Source organism: Polyodon spathula, chromosome 49, assembly GCF_017654505.1.
Source record: "Polyodon spathula isolate WHYD16114869_AA chromosome 49, ASM1765450v1, whole genome shotgun sequence".
In the NCBI taxonomy this organism is placed as follows: domain Eukaryota; kingdom Metazoa; phylum Chordata; class Actinopteri; order Acipenseriformes; family Polyodontidae; genus Polyodon; species Polyodon spathula.
Genome location: NC_054582.1, coordinates 1,641,980 through 1,655,210, shown reverse-complemented (window position 1 = coordinate 1,655,210; position 13,231 = coordinate 1,641,980). Strand labels below are relative to the sequence as shown.

Genomic DNA, 13,231 nt, shown 5'->3' with positions numbered 1-13,231 from the left:
ACATTATTTTTGTGAGGGTATTTGCACAGCTTCAGTTCAGTAAAGACTGAAGTGTTGAGGAGCTCCTGGATGGAATACTAATATCTGTGAGATAAACTCGATTAGTCTGAAGGAGCTTTAATGGAATATAAGTAATCAACACTGGAACATTGAAAACCACATTACAGCTTAGAATAGAAGACCCCATTAAACCACGCTGGGACAGACGTGCGGCAGGCAGGGTTTAGTTCCATGTCTGGATCTGAAGTCAAGATTGGAGCGCTTGAACGTTTGTAGGTTTTTATCTGAGTCTAATTAGCCACTCCAACAAGCCTTTGTGCTGTTGTGTTATTTATTAATCATAACAAAACCTAGTTATGCAAATCTTATTTCAATCTCAGGTCCTAGAGGAGCCTGCCAGAGTCCAATACAAGTACATATCCACTGCACCACCAAGACAGAAAATCCATCCTCCAATCTACAATAGAATATGACGATTCCTCAACACGAATGAAGTAGTCAAATTACCTTAGATGTAATACAATAAATAAACAACAGAGCTTTGATTTCTATTATGGTCAACAAAATACGACAAAAACAAAAAAAAACCCGCATGAACAAAGGGTAACTGCTGAAGAGCTACAGGAAATTAACAAAACCATCAATAACCTCCATGCTGGGTGATAGCCCTTCTTCACCCCACTGCATGATAGGCTGTTGTATTCAGCAACTTCCAGCTACCTTAATTAAAGCCCTGCAGTGCAAGCTAAATATCTCAATCAGCAAAATGAATCAATGACCTATTCATTGTAAGTCTGTTCTTCAGATATAAGTGGGAATTTAAAGAAACAGGTGTTACTTGCATTGACAATTCTTTCGATACGCAAATCTTAACAATGACACCTGGTTTTATTCCTTCAAATATCCACTTACACTTCTGATGTCTTGAAAGCCAGCGTTTGTATATCAAACTGATTTCTACAAATCCAATAGGCATTCGCTTGGTTACATAGCAGTCTACAGCTAAATTAGCACCGCCTAAACATATCCAGTTTTCTGCTGTTTAAGAAGGATGCAAATTCTTCTTCAGTGATCAGGTTTCTGAGCAGTTTAGAAGATGGAAAAGGGTGGATGGGAACACCACTTAATAACCACGAGCTATCAGTGACAGAGTAGGGTTTGTATTACATACAGCATGGCATTGTTATTAAGTCAGCTTTTTGAACCTATCATTAATATACCGCTATCTGCCTACTACACATTTGCTATTAAAATGATGGTCTTGTAAGGCATTCTCATCTGAGAAATGACTATATCCTTGGCTTTAAACATGCTATCAGATGTTCCCACAAATAATCTGTGGAGACCCATAGGACATTCCGCACCTTACAAATTGAATTTTGATCACCGTGCTTTAGCATGCAGAATGGTTCAGCCTGGAACGACCTTCTGATTGTCCTTACTGTAAATTGCCATACGTGTCAATACATCAGCGGATGCAGGCTGTCATTGTGTTTGAGAAGCTGCGGGTTGACTCTCACCTGGCAAAGGCATCCCCGTAGCTCTCATTAAAAGTTCTTGCTCTTTAATTCCTGGTAATGCCCTCTGTGTCAGCTTATTGCTCATGTAGAATTACTCAATGCTGCTGCTGCATGGAGTGATGAAGCCTGTCTAAGATAATTTATCCTTGTATAATACTTGAACAGAATGAAGCATTTGAAAGCCACATAACAATCCTTAGACACAAGGACGCTTTTATGACCCCACTTATTTTAGATGTTTAGGCAGCTTGTTGGTGTTTCCTGTTGATTTCTGGGGTGGGGGAGCAGGCTGGCACCTAGACAGTTTTTTTTTTCTCCCTATGCAGCTAGCTCCTGCCAAGTAAATGATTAATTCCCTTATATGGGAATCGCTGAATGGAAACTAATTTTCTACTAGCACAAGCGTGCTGTGTATAAACGCAGGGTATTGATGGAGTATTGTCCAAAAGATGAGGAAACCTTTTCATTGAGTGAGGTGGCTCCCTCATAGCACCGCATTACCCTTGATTAGACAAATATGATTACCTGGGGGAAAAGGCATACACACCAGAGCTGACCAGCTAATAGTACAGATATTGAGTTTTTAGAAATGTAACATATCCCATGAAAAAGAATTTTTTTTTTCTGAAATAGTGTGATTTCTAACAGCTCTCAAATACAAATACAATAACAATACATCTCTCAGAATTACATATAAAACATATATTTCTGGTGACTTTAAAATGTAATTTCTACTGTAATATGAAAAAGATAGCTCATGTACATGTTGCATATCTAGCTAGGCAAACAAATACCGTACACTCAAACATATGCAACATATTTGTTTTAAACTGTAAGCAGGCATCCACTACATTTTCATGCTATCATTGTCCTGCACACACACAGCCTACTGTAATATTTTTACACATTAATGAGGGATTTTAAAAACAGCTGCTTTGCTACTGAGCTCACCTTGGCTTTCCCAGTGCTCTGCAGGATATGCACCAGCGCGGAAGCCATCTCCTCCTTGTTCTTCACACTGAGCGCGGGCTCCAGCAGGGCACACAGCACCATGTAATTGTTGGTGATGTACTCTGCAAACTCCTTGTACAGCTCCATGGGTAGGATGCTCATGCTCTGATAACGAGACTTGATGCGGATCATGGGCCCGGCCGACTTGCCCTTGTTGGAGTTGGGAGTGCTCACTGGGTACCATTTCTCCATGAACTGCCGGCCCGTTACCGCGACGATGGGAATGTTCACCAGCCCCACGTAGTTGTTCTTGTCCTTCTTTTTCTTTTTGTCCGTCTCCTTGTACAAGTGCACAGTGATGCTTTTGACCGAGGGCAGGTTGTTGAACTCAAAGTGTTCACCCCAGAAGACGTTATCCGTTTTCAGCTTGCAAGTAGTCCGTGCATAAAGTGTGTCGTCCAGGCACAGTTCGCAGAAGTATTTCTTCTTGGCAGGCAGGTCCTTGGCTTCGATGATCCACAGCTTCAGCATGTTCTCCACGCGTCTGCTGTTGTCCTGGCGGGGGGGACACGACAAAAGAATAAATATTCATGTTTAAAAAAAAACACAATTCAGAGAGATTATGGAACCAACAAAACACCAAATTTAAAGGAGCATTCATCAATGCTTTCAAATCTGTTACTTACTTACTTACTTACTTATTAGGAGTGGATATGCCACAGCAACAACATCTAAAATGCGCCACAGTGACTATCTGCCCTGCCTACTTTATTATTTCAATAAAATGTAAATCTTTAGTCTTTTTCCTTTCATTGGAAACTTTTGAAAACCAAAGAGCCTGACATGATGTCCGATCAAAGCTCTTGGATTAACAAGGAAAAAACTTTTTGGTAGAATGTACTATCATATTATAGACAGAGAGAATGGAGTGCAATTTTAACTTAGATTGGAGTAATGCATCATCCATGACATGTTAATTCAATCATAACAAATCACTTCCCCACACTTTTTCTCTGTATGTGGCATTACTTTTTATTTCATTAACTTTTTTTTTTACTCAAAAAACATTTTTTCCAAACTTAAAACTGAACAATTTTTTTTTTTTGTTTGCATACTTTTGTTAAAACCCAAAACAGTAGTATTACCGTACAGTAAATATGGACTGCAATAGAAATACTCCTCAGTTAGAAGGAGATTGAGATGCAGAGTTGTAGGGAGCTGTGGCATTTTCATTGTGGTTAAGTAGCACAAACTATGAATCTGTGTCATTCTGTCACACAGGCCACTCATACAAACCTATGCTATTGGCTTTTTCAGTGACAGTATGGACAAGGCAAGCCACGACACCTTCACAGTATGACACAGTCCAAAGAGTTATGGGTTATTTTCATCAACTTATCTGTAACCTTGTCATCAAAATATCACCCTTTAATGGTGCTTTACTGTCAAACGGTCCCATTTATTTTCAGATAGAAACAGTGATGCACTTTTTCCTAGAGACCTTTTTTGTTATTTATGTTTTTTTTTTATTACATGTAGATATCCCAGCAGTTATATTAGATTCTTGGATCAGGCATTCAAACAGTATATGCTATTAAGCATGAGTGACTCCATATGCTTGGTAGTGAATGATAATTACTTCTAAAGACCCAAACGGTTATCTTGAGGAGAAGAAAAAAAAAAAAAAAAAAACGGATTTCTGCAGAGATTTTTGCAGATCATGGAAACTATAATAACCTAGAAAATGGAATCCTCTTTTAATTAGCCTGAAAGATGAGAGATGAAAAAAATTCTTCCGACTTAATAGCCTGAATTTAATTTCTTTTTCTAAGAGCAGGCAGTCCAAATATGACAGCATCTCCAGTCTCGATGATCTGGTCTGTCTGTCTGTCCGTTTTATATATTTACTAATTGTTTCACTGGAATATAAACGTTTGCTCTGAAAACGCTTTGATTTGTGCACTACAGGGTCTGCTATAAAAAGCTGTCATGCGGTCAAGGGCAGGCAGGATCACGCAGGGCCAGTAAAAAGCATTCAAAGCCGGTGCGGCCAACAGACTGAGATAAATTGCTCACTTTCCTTATCATATTCGGCATCATGAGATTCTTTTAAAGTAAATAGACCCATAACTTTTTAAAAGGCTGAGTATTGAGAGCACTTATAAATTGTGTAAGTCAACACTGCTACAAACTGAGGAAGGATAGGCGGTGGTATGGGAAATGTAAGCCTTGTCACCATGCAGCTCTCAAAAGCTCCCTATAAAACTCTCCAAACCGGAGATTACAACACACCTCATACTCAGAACTTGATAAAAGGATTTGTTTTTATAACCGCATAAAATCAGTTTAACCCATTAAGAATGCTCAATGAGAAATGGTTGCATACCAGTGTATGTTATACATGCCATTTGTGTTCAAAAGCTTTGATAGGTCTTTAGCTATCTGGCTGGTTTCTGCTGACCTCTCTAGTCTTATATAGAAGGACAGCTCCATTGTGAATGGCTTCATGTACAGAAAAATCAAAATCAAAAGATGTATACGGTGCTTTAAAATTTCTCGACACGGTGTAAGCCAAGGTAAGCGTAAAAGAATGCATGAATAAACCTGAAATATTCCATTAGAACCTCTTGCTGCTGCTAGTTTTTTTAAATACTGTGAACTTTCTAAAATATGTTCTCCGTTTACAGGGCAGCGAGAATATGGAGTGCGTTAATGAATAAATCTTCTCTCCTAATTGATTAGGCGAACCGTTCCAGTGGTAATTGGTCTATTAATATACAAGTGAGATTGGGAAACTTAGTTCATCGCAAGAGAGAGGCTTCATTCAATTTATGAATTTTTATCCCTTGAAAATAATAAAGGTTGCAAATAGAATTGAGAGGCACATCAAAAACCAGCTCGTTTTAATGAGCTCCTGCTTCACAGTACCTTGTTTGGGTGCACAGCCCTTCTCAGGTTTTCCATCCATTTATCCCGCTCTGCTGCAGATCGACAGGAAAAGCACTTGCTTCCTGTAGAGGTTGACACCTGTACATGGAAAAAATGAATCGTCATTGCTGACCAACTGTTTGGGAAAGCTTTGTGTATTGTACATTTTTTTTGTTTGCCATATGAGTTTTGCAGCATTTGCACTAAACAATGGGTATGTCTCATCAGATCGAATGGCTTGTGATGAAGTTAAATGGAAAAGTGAGAAAGATCAGCATCGTCGTGCATCATGCACAGAGGTTAAAACCAATGTGGCAGCAAGAACGGTGATTGAACTTGGAGAGAATCACAACTTTGCAAATATATACAAGCTCCCTTCACAGGAATGCAGAAAAACAAAACCAAAAAAACACACACACAATTTATGTTTACTTTATGACTGCATCCCATACTGTAAAGTAGGTACAGTCAGTCAGAAACATCAACCTGTTTTTTGTTTTCTCAATTTAAAAAATTAGAAACTTCTCAAGTGCTTGCATTGATGGATTCGGCTACAGGTACTACACAGCACAGACAACAGGGTGCTCTGGTCTCAATTTACAGCACTGTGAATCACAGCACCGAACCCATCTGGCAACTGGCTTTACTTTACTAGTTTCCTAAATCTCACCCAATATAACTTTCTAGGGGTGAGGAATTTCCTACTTTAAGTTCACAAAGATATACCTTGATTTCAGTCAAGCAGTAAATGGAGTTCTTGACGAGACTCAAAACAGAGTACAGGATCTGACTGTTCAGAGCGAAAAGTGTAGAACTTGATTTCTGATTTTTTTTCCTGAGCAATTCAAGCTCTGGTTGAGCTTGCAAGGGGTTTGACCCTATATTTCAGCAGATCATTTCGATTTCCAAAGCTCACGGTATGTAACTAAATCCCCTGGGACGCAGTAGAGAATGTGATGTGCCACTGTTAAACTGCAGAGCAGACTCTTATACCCAGTGGCCCGATAAATAATCGGATGACTTTGAAATGGTTTTTGTTTCTTCTAGCAAGGCATGTTGAACTGAGGGAGCCCAAATCAGTACAGCAGAATGGCTACAGTCTTTAAATTCCCTCACAGTCAGGTACTTTCGCCTTATCACCGAGTGGGCTCTTCAATCCTTCTGTTTGGAGTATTTCAAGCTTGTTGCTGTTTTATCAGAAGCATGTTATCTCTTAACCCTAGTTTAACAAATCCATGGCAGGTGTCCTGATTATTCCGACTGTGATGAATGGTTAATTATTAGCTTAACATCTCAATCACTACGACAGATCCCATTAAAAAGCTCCCGTGGTTAGTTTGACCCTATCTGTGGTTACCCATGTAACCACACTGAAGTTTAACTGCCTTTGATTCTCAAGGACATGCAAGCAGTTAACTTATTTATGCTTTTGCAATGTAATAATACACACAAGTAAAGATTCGGATAGTTGGCAAAGCTTAACAATCATTTATTTGAAGATTTAGACATCATTTAAAACTACATGAACATAATTTAGATATTTTATTGAACACAATGTAACCAAAGAAACTACAAAATAAAACCGCACAAGTCTACCAGAAGCCATAATAGTAGTACAGTATTTCATGTTAGATTTTGAAATGTCATTATTCAGCAGGTTTCAGATATAATTATTTAAGATGATGCAAAACTTTTGGCCATAGCTGTACACCTGTTTGTTTATTTGTAGTTACATCACAAGTACATGCTGGGCTGACAGCTATGTGGCGTTGTCTTGTTGCAAAGCTATTTTGCATGTCTGTTTATTATTTCGCCCCAGTCTTAACAGGAGGGCGAAACTCATTTATGTTGTTCTCCTCATGGGACTTTGCCACAGCTCTGCGCTGTAGATTTGCTTTAATGTGTTTCTGTGGAGAATCCCAGTGATTAAGTCTCTGCCAAACAATGTGCTGAAATGCTTTACAGAACCACAAAAGAGAAAGAAAATAAGATGCAGTAGAAAGATTACAAGGGAAGCATTGCTGGAATATAATACTATACGTTCAGTTGCTATACTAAATACATTTTTATAAACCTTTTTTTTTTTGTGTGTGTGTGTCTTCATAACTAAAGCCTTGACAGTAAAACAAACCGATAATTTGCCTTGCTGTACTGTATGCTGATAAATGCATTGCTGTCAAAGTCATTACTGGTAACCAGCTCTATGAATATGGTCTTAATTGTCACTAACTTTAAAACAAATACATTATTTAAATGAAGCTTTGTTTGTCTGTGGAGGCTTGTATTGCTGTAATGGGGTTCTAGGGCCTTTACCTACAGAACTACACACAGCAGATGTACTGAAACTCACAGCTGCTGCAGGTATTAAGATGTGTATGTTATTCATTTGTTTAAATACATGTAAATACTGTACTTCTAATTATGTTTCTCTGGCTAATTAAATGAAACTATATCACTGTCCATCCTTTTCTTATGATGCAAATCTTTATTTTACTGCATGATTGTATGTGTTTTAACCTTTAGTGTTATATTTGAAATGTATGCAAATGACTTGTTTGCCATTTGCTTTAACCTGCTGTCGCTTAGGACCACCTTCAGAAAGAATCAGACTTACTGCAACTGTAAAGAGAGTTCTAGACTGAAAGGCTTGTCTCCAGACCCCCCCCCCGAGAGAAATGAACCTCATTCATGCTGCTGCATTAGCCATGGCCTTCCTCAAAACAACATTTTCAAAGACTCAGGTTCACACTGGCTTACCTCAAAGAAACGCCTACTCTTTCTCCTCTTCTCTTCTTGAAGTTAACTTGAGTAAGTACGACGACGTAACTCGGTACCGGAAGGGTAAGGTTTTGTTGAAGTAGTCCTGTCCCAGAATACTGCTGTGCACAGGTTTGATTACAACCTCCTCCTCCATACTGAGATCCAGGGCTTCTACAGCACTGCTGGGGCTGAGCAATGACTCGTGGGACCGTGATTCCTTCAGCCTCGGCATTAGATGTGATCTGAACAAAGCAAAACAAAAAACAGATTGGAAATAATGGAATGAGTGCTCTTATCCCTTGTCACACATGTACAGTGTTTCACACACTACGAGTCTGGTATTGTAATGAATCCTGTAAATATATCAGGGAAATACTGGATGTTGTGAATTAACTTATAAATAACAATTATACAGAAATGTAATATGTACAGGTGATCTTAGACCTATTTGTAATGTCCAGCTTCAAACTGAAACATATGTAACTGGCATCAGCCCCTAGTTTGGTATTAGAATAAGTTTTGCAGCCAGGTTTCATGGTGCAGATAGAAGTGTGGCATTTGATACTGTATAACTAGTGCAGAGCAGATGGGTTGTTTTCAGAAGCTAATGCAGCTAGGATGCAAGTTGATAATGTGAAGTCGCTTAGAAACTGGCTGTAGGAGGCTCCTGACTGGCGCTTCCAGTAAAGGCAGGCCTGCCTGTGAGCAATTCAGAACTGCGTGGCCCTCTGATGCTGTAGTTCTGTAACGGCTTCACGGCAGGCTTGCAGAGTGAAAAAAAGTGATGGCACTCCCTTCGGAGGACGAGAGTGCTCGTCTTCATCTGCTGAGTTACTGCAGCTCATCCAAGATAATGACATGTCACCATCTATCTATCTGTTGTGTACAAAATGCATAGTTTGTCTCTCATCATCGACCGCTTCACTCCAAGGTTGTAATCAAAGACCTAGACAGTGACTCCTACTGTGCATTGCAGCCCCAAACAGATTGATTACAGTAATGGTCATATTAGACTGACCTGATGATATATATTGTTCTACACTAAACAGAAATTATATAATATTTAGATTTTAATAAACATTATAAACCGATTCTGAACTGCAAAATGACTGTTATTTCTAGATAGCCTCGCACTGTTTTAGTTTTATTGATTGATTTTACAGAGTACAATACCTACATTACAGAAAGGCTTTTTAAAAGAAGCAATATGTATGTAAATCAGGTACGGTATGGTACTTTTAGGGCTTTACAGTTTTTAACTGAAAATGGCATGAAGTCTTTGGAAATGCACTTCAATTGCCGTATTGTCAGACTGTATTTTCTCATTTGCAAGCAAACAAACCGTGCAGAGAATCCCGGGTGAGAGTCTACAGTTGATGGAAATGACAATTCTCTTTCCCACTTAGTTTGAATTTGTCATACTCTCAAGATCAAACAGCTAAAACAACATTTCTTTTGATAAAAGTGTCAGTCTAAACTTTTAACTCAGCAGTCTATCTATTTAACTGAACAAATCAAACTATGCTGAAAGGCTTCCCCTTTACCCATAATGCTTGCTACATATAATAACATTAGTCTGATTTCTTTTTTAAATATTAAAACATGTTTTACATTTTTTCTATGCAGCCAACTTTAATTTTTTATTTTATTTTATTTGATCTAGTCCCAGACTCCCTGCAGGCTGCTACATGTGTAAATATTCAAAGTTTTCAACAGACAAAGATGGGATTCTTGGAACTAAGGGACAATCCCAGCACAGTGGCTGCTCCACACTCTCTAGCTGTTCACAGACCAATATCTACTGCAGACTTATCTTCCTACTTTCTTAGTTTGTCAGTCGTACCTCCTGTTTTTAATTCACACGCACAAGACCTGTGATCAATAATGGATTTACAGTATGGAAAACATCAATATCCAAACTCTAATTAAATACATTGTGAGTTGTCTCAAATCGGATGTTGAATTTAGCTGGACTTTTTCCCACTGGCAAACATAAGCTTAGAATGTTACTGTCAGTTTCGATTTAAAAAAAAAAAAAAAAAAAAAAAAACCCTAACCTAACCAAATCTAAAGAACGTGAACTGTTTCCCGTTTCTGTACATCCCCAGTTCTGCAACATAGAAAATGCAATGAACCAGTTTAAGAACTAATCTCTGTTGATGCTACTGCAGCACAAATAATTAATTAAAGACATCCTATTTTCTCAAGGTTTATTTTTTTATTATACAGAAAGGAAAAAATAACCTAGTGTACTATTTTTGGTTTTAAAACCCTAAGAGGCAGCTTTAGAACCGAGACCACATTGTAGTTTAATAATGACATACGGTACTCTACAGCCAGAAAGCCATTCCCTGCATTGGAATGTGAGTATATGGAGGAAAACAGCAGGGATTTCAAAATGATCAAGACAGCCATGTGCTGAAACTCTCTGTTTCAATTAAAAAATAGCCATGTTGCAAGGCTAACACTTTGTAAATGTTACAATTACAATCCAACGGGAAGATAAAACGAGAAAAACAAACCGCCCTCGCCATTCTTGATAACCATTTCGATCTTTTAGTCTTACAGAAAAATCTCATGTTAAATGTTCAAAACTGCAGAATCCGTATAGCTTGTATTAAACAGTTTTGTACATTTGCCTACGCTGTCAATGTGGTATGTAGAGTAAATGAATAAGCCATGCAATATAGACACATAAAATACATATTCCAACTTCAACTTATATTTCTGTCCAGTCATAAAAACAGCACTAAGAGCAACTAGAAATAGGTTCAACATGCAAGCCTATGAGAGAAATTCGTAACTGCATTGGAAAGCATCTGCTTTAACTGCTGTTTGAAAGCTGACAGAAACTGCACTTGCTTTTAGGTTGTGAACAGTTCTTTTTTTATTTTTTTTCCCCAACTGGTTAAACCTTTAAGTGTAAAAGGTTAACTCGGGAATTACTCTAACAAGCATAATCAAGTGCCAAGGCAGTGGAAGCAGCCATTTAACTAAACTCAAGTGTGGCTGATGAGTTGAAAATGACTACATTTCTACAGCCTCCTTCATTTTCAAGCATCACTTTGCGATAAGAACAGAAGAGAGCAGGCAAGATTGAACAAATGCCCTTATAGTCAAATTCCAATTGTTTAAACACTTTCAAATAGGCTGAGCAAGGGCATAGTATAAGAAATCAAGGGTCTAAATCCCACATGAAGGTGCATATTGGGGACCGAGCAAGATTTGTAAATTCTGCACTAAAAACACATCTGCTGGGGGTCTTCTTTTAAAAGTAATATACTGTACATTTGAAAGTTGCCTCCCTCAGGAAATGTCTGGAGAACAGGAAACACTTATAAAGGTGGTTCTTAAGCCTAATCAATTTTTCTTTCTTTCTCTATTTTTATTACATTGCTTGGCTGCTGACCTCATCTCCCTCCCCAGTTCTTGTAAATTCTCTTGTATTAATTAACCCTGAAGCAAAGAACAGCAGTAGCTAGTTTACAAACAGCATAGCCCAAAAATAAGCTTGCTCTTTGAGAAGACAGTCTCTGAACGCAAGAAACAACACTCTACCAGCAGAGGAAAGGACTAGAATTGAGAAAGTGTCAGAACCGCAGCGAGAAGGATCTTTCTCGTTCTTTTAATATATATATTTTTCACAGAGTGCCACGATAGCTATTTTGCCCTCATATATTCATGTGACTGCAATCCATTTGAAGTATCACAAGCCCAGCCTTAAAGTATCACCATCGCAAATTAACATTTTCACACATCATCTTACACCATGCACTGTAAAAACAGATGTTTGTGAATTCAACATAAAGCTTAGACAGATTAACAAAATAAGCATTGCTATGTGTAGTATAAAACCACTGAAATTGGTTTAATTTATAAATATCAATGAACAGTAGTACTAGCTAATACGTTGACGACTAGAAGTCTGTATTAACTAGTGATCAGTTTTATTCGAGTGCATTTCACACCTATGTTTTGCAGTACTTTTGAGAGCTCCTCTGCCAAATTCGAAGGCCTGTGGGAGGCTGCTGGGAATCCAATAATAACAGGATATTGAATAAAACCAGGGAGGAAAAACAGCAAAAAATGAGGCTAAATAAACAACAATCCAACATATTCATGTTACTGGTTTATCAAAATGGAAATGCTGTATGCTCACAAGACAGTTGTTTACAGTTTGCTGTCAAAAAACAAACAAAAAAAAAAGAAGTAGAACAACTTGTTTTATAGCTGGAAGGCAGTACTTTGAAGCATACGCATCAATACATGCCAGGCTGTAAAAGCACCACACCCACACTGTACAGCCACTGTGTTTTACAGGCAAATTCTCTGCTAATCCATGGTACTGCAGCTGTGTCGCATGCAAAGCTGCAAACTGGTCAAGGTAATTAGATGCATCTGAAAAAGTAATTTTTGAATCACTCTTCTGTATTATTTTTTATATATATATATATAATTTATTCGTAATGCAAGATTTTACATCTTCATTGATTCTGAATTCCTGCACTGCTGTATTTTAATTACACTGTAATTTTAATTACAGTGTCACAAATCTCATACAGTAGGTCACTTCTCCTACTTTACAAGCTTCCGAATCCAGCGCTTGTCTGCCTCTTCAGAAGAACTGAACCACAGATTCCGAGTCTTGGTCAGAGGGTTGAAAGTTCATCAGCAAACGGCTCATTAGTTGTCCGTCTCCCCCTCCACTTACTGTGTAGGCAGGAGTGAGATGTGGCTAATTTGCACTGGATTTGCAGGGAGGGGAAAGCGTTTCACCACCAGCTGTGATGTGACCTGCTGAGTCATGTTTACTTTTATCGTCGGCTGCGTGTTTATGTTGTATAATTAAAATTAATTAAAGCTGTACTAACCCTTGAAAACAGTCGAGTCATTTATAACACAGGTTTTATTTTATTTTCGGAGTGGACCAGCTGCAAGGTATGCCTGAAGCCAGGTACAGTTCTGTGTACTGTAAATCACAATGAACAACAATCCTTCTACAACGATGTCACAGGCTGGGTGACCTGGATGCAGCCAAGCACCTTAAACTCGCATTTGCTGCTCAAGTGATT

The 13,231-nt window shown here is 38.3% G+C and overlaps 1 protein-coding gene across 1 annotated transcript in view; it reads right to left on the bottom strand.

The window, feature by feature from the left end:
* dab2ipb (DAB2 interacting protein b) overlaps nt 1–13,231 on the bottom strand; it is a 91,500-nt gene that overhangs the window by 27,943 nt on the left and 50,326 nt on the right. The window contains exons 2-4 of the mRNA XM_041238459.1: nt 8,227–8,401; nt 5,400–5,498; nt 2,472–3,026 (exon numbers count right to left, since the gene is read on the bottom strand). Of these exons, the coding sequence (XP_041094393.1) occupies nt 2,472–3,026; nt 5,400–5,498; nt 8,227–8,391 (819 nt within the window). The 5' untranslated portion in view covers nt 8,392–8,401. The remainder of the gene's footprint in view (nt 1–2,471; nt 3,027–5,399; nt 5,499–8,226; nt 8,402–13,231) is intronic.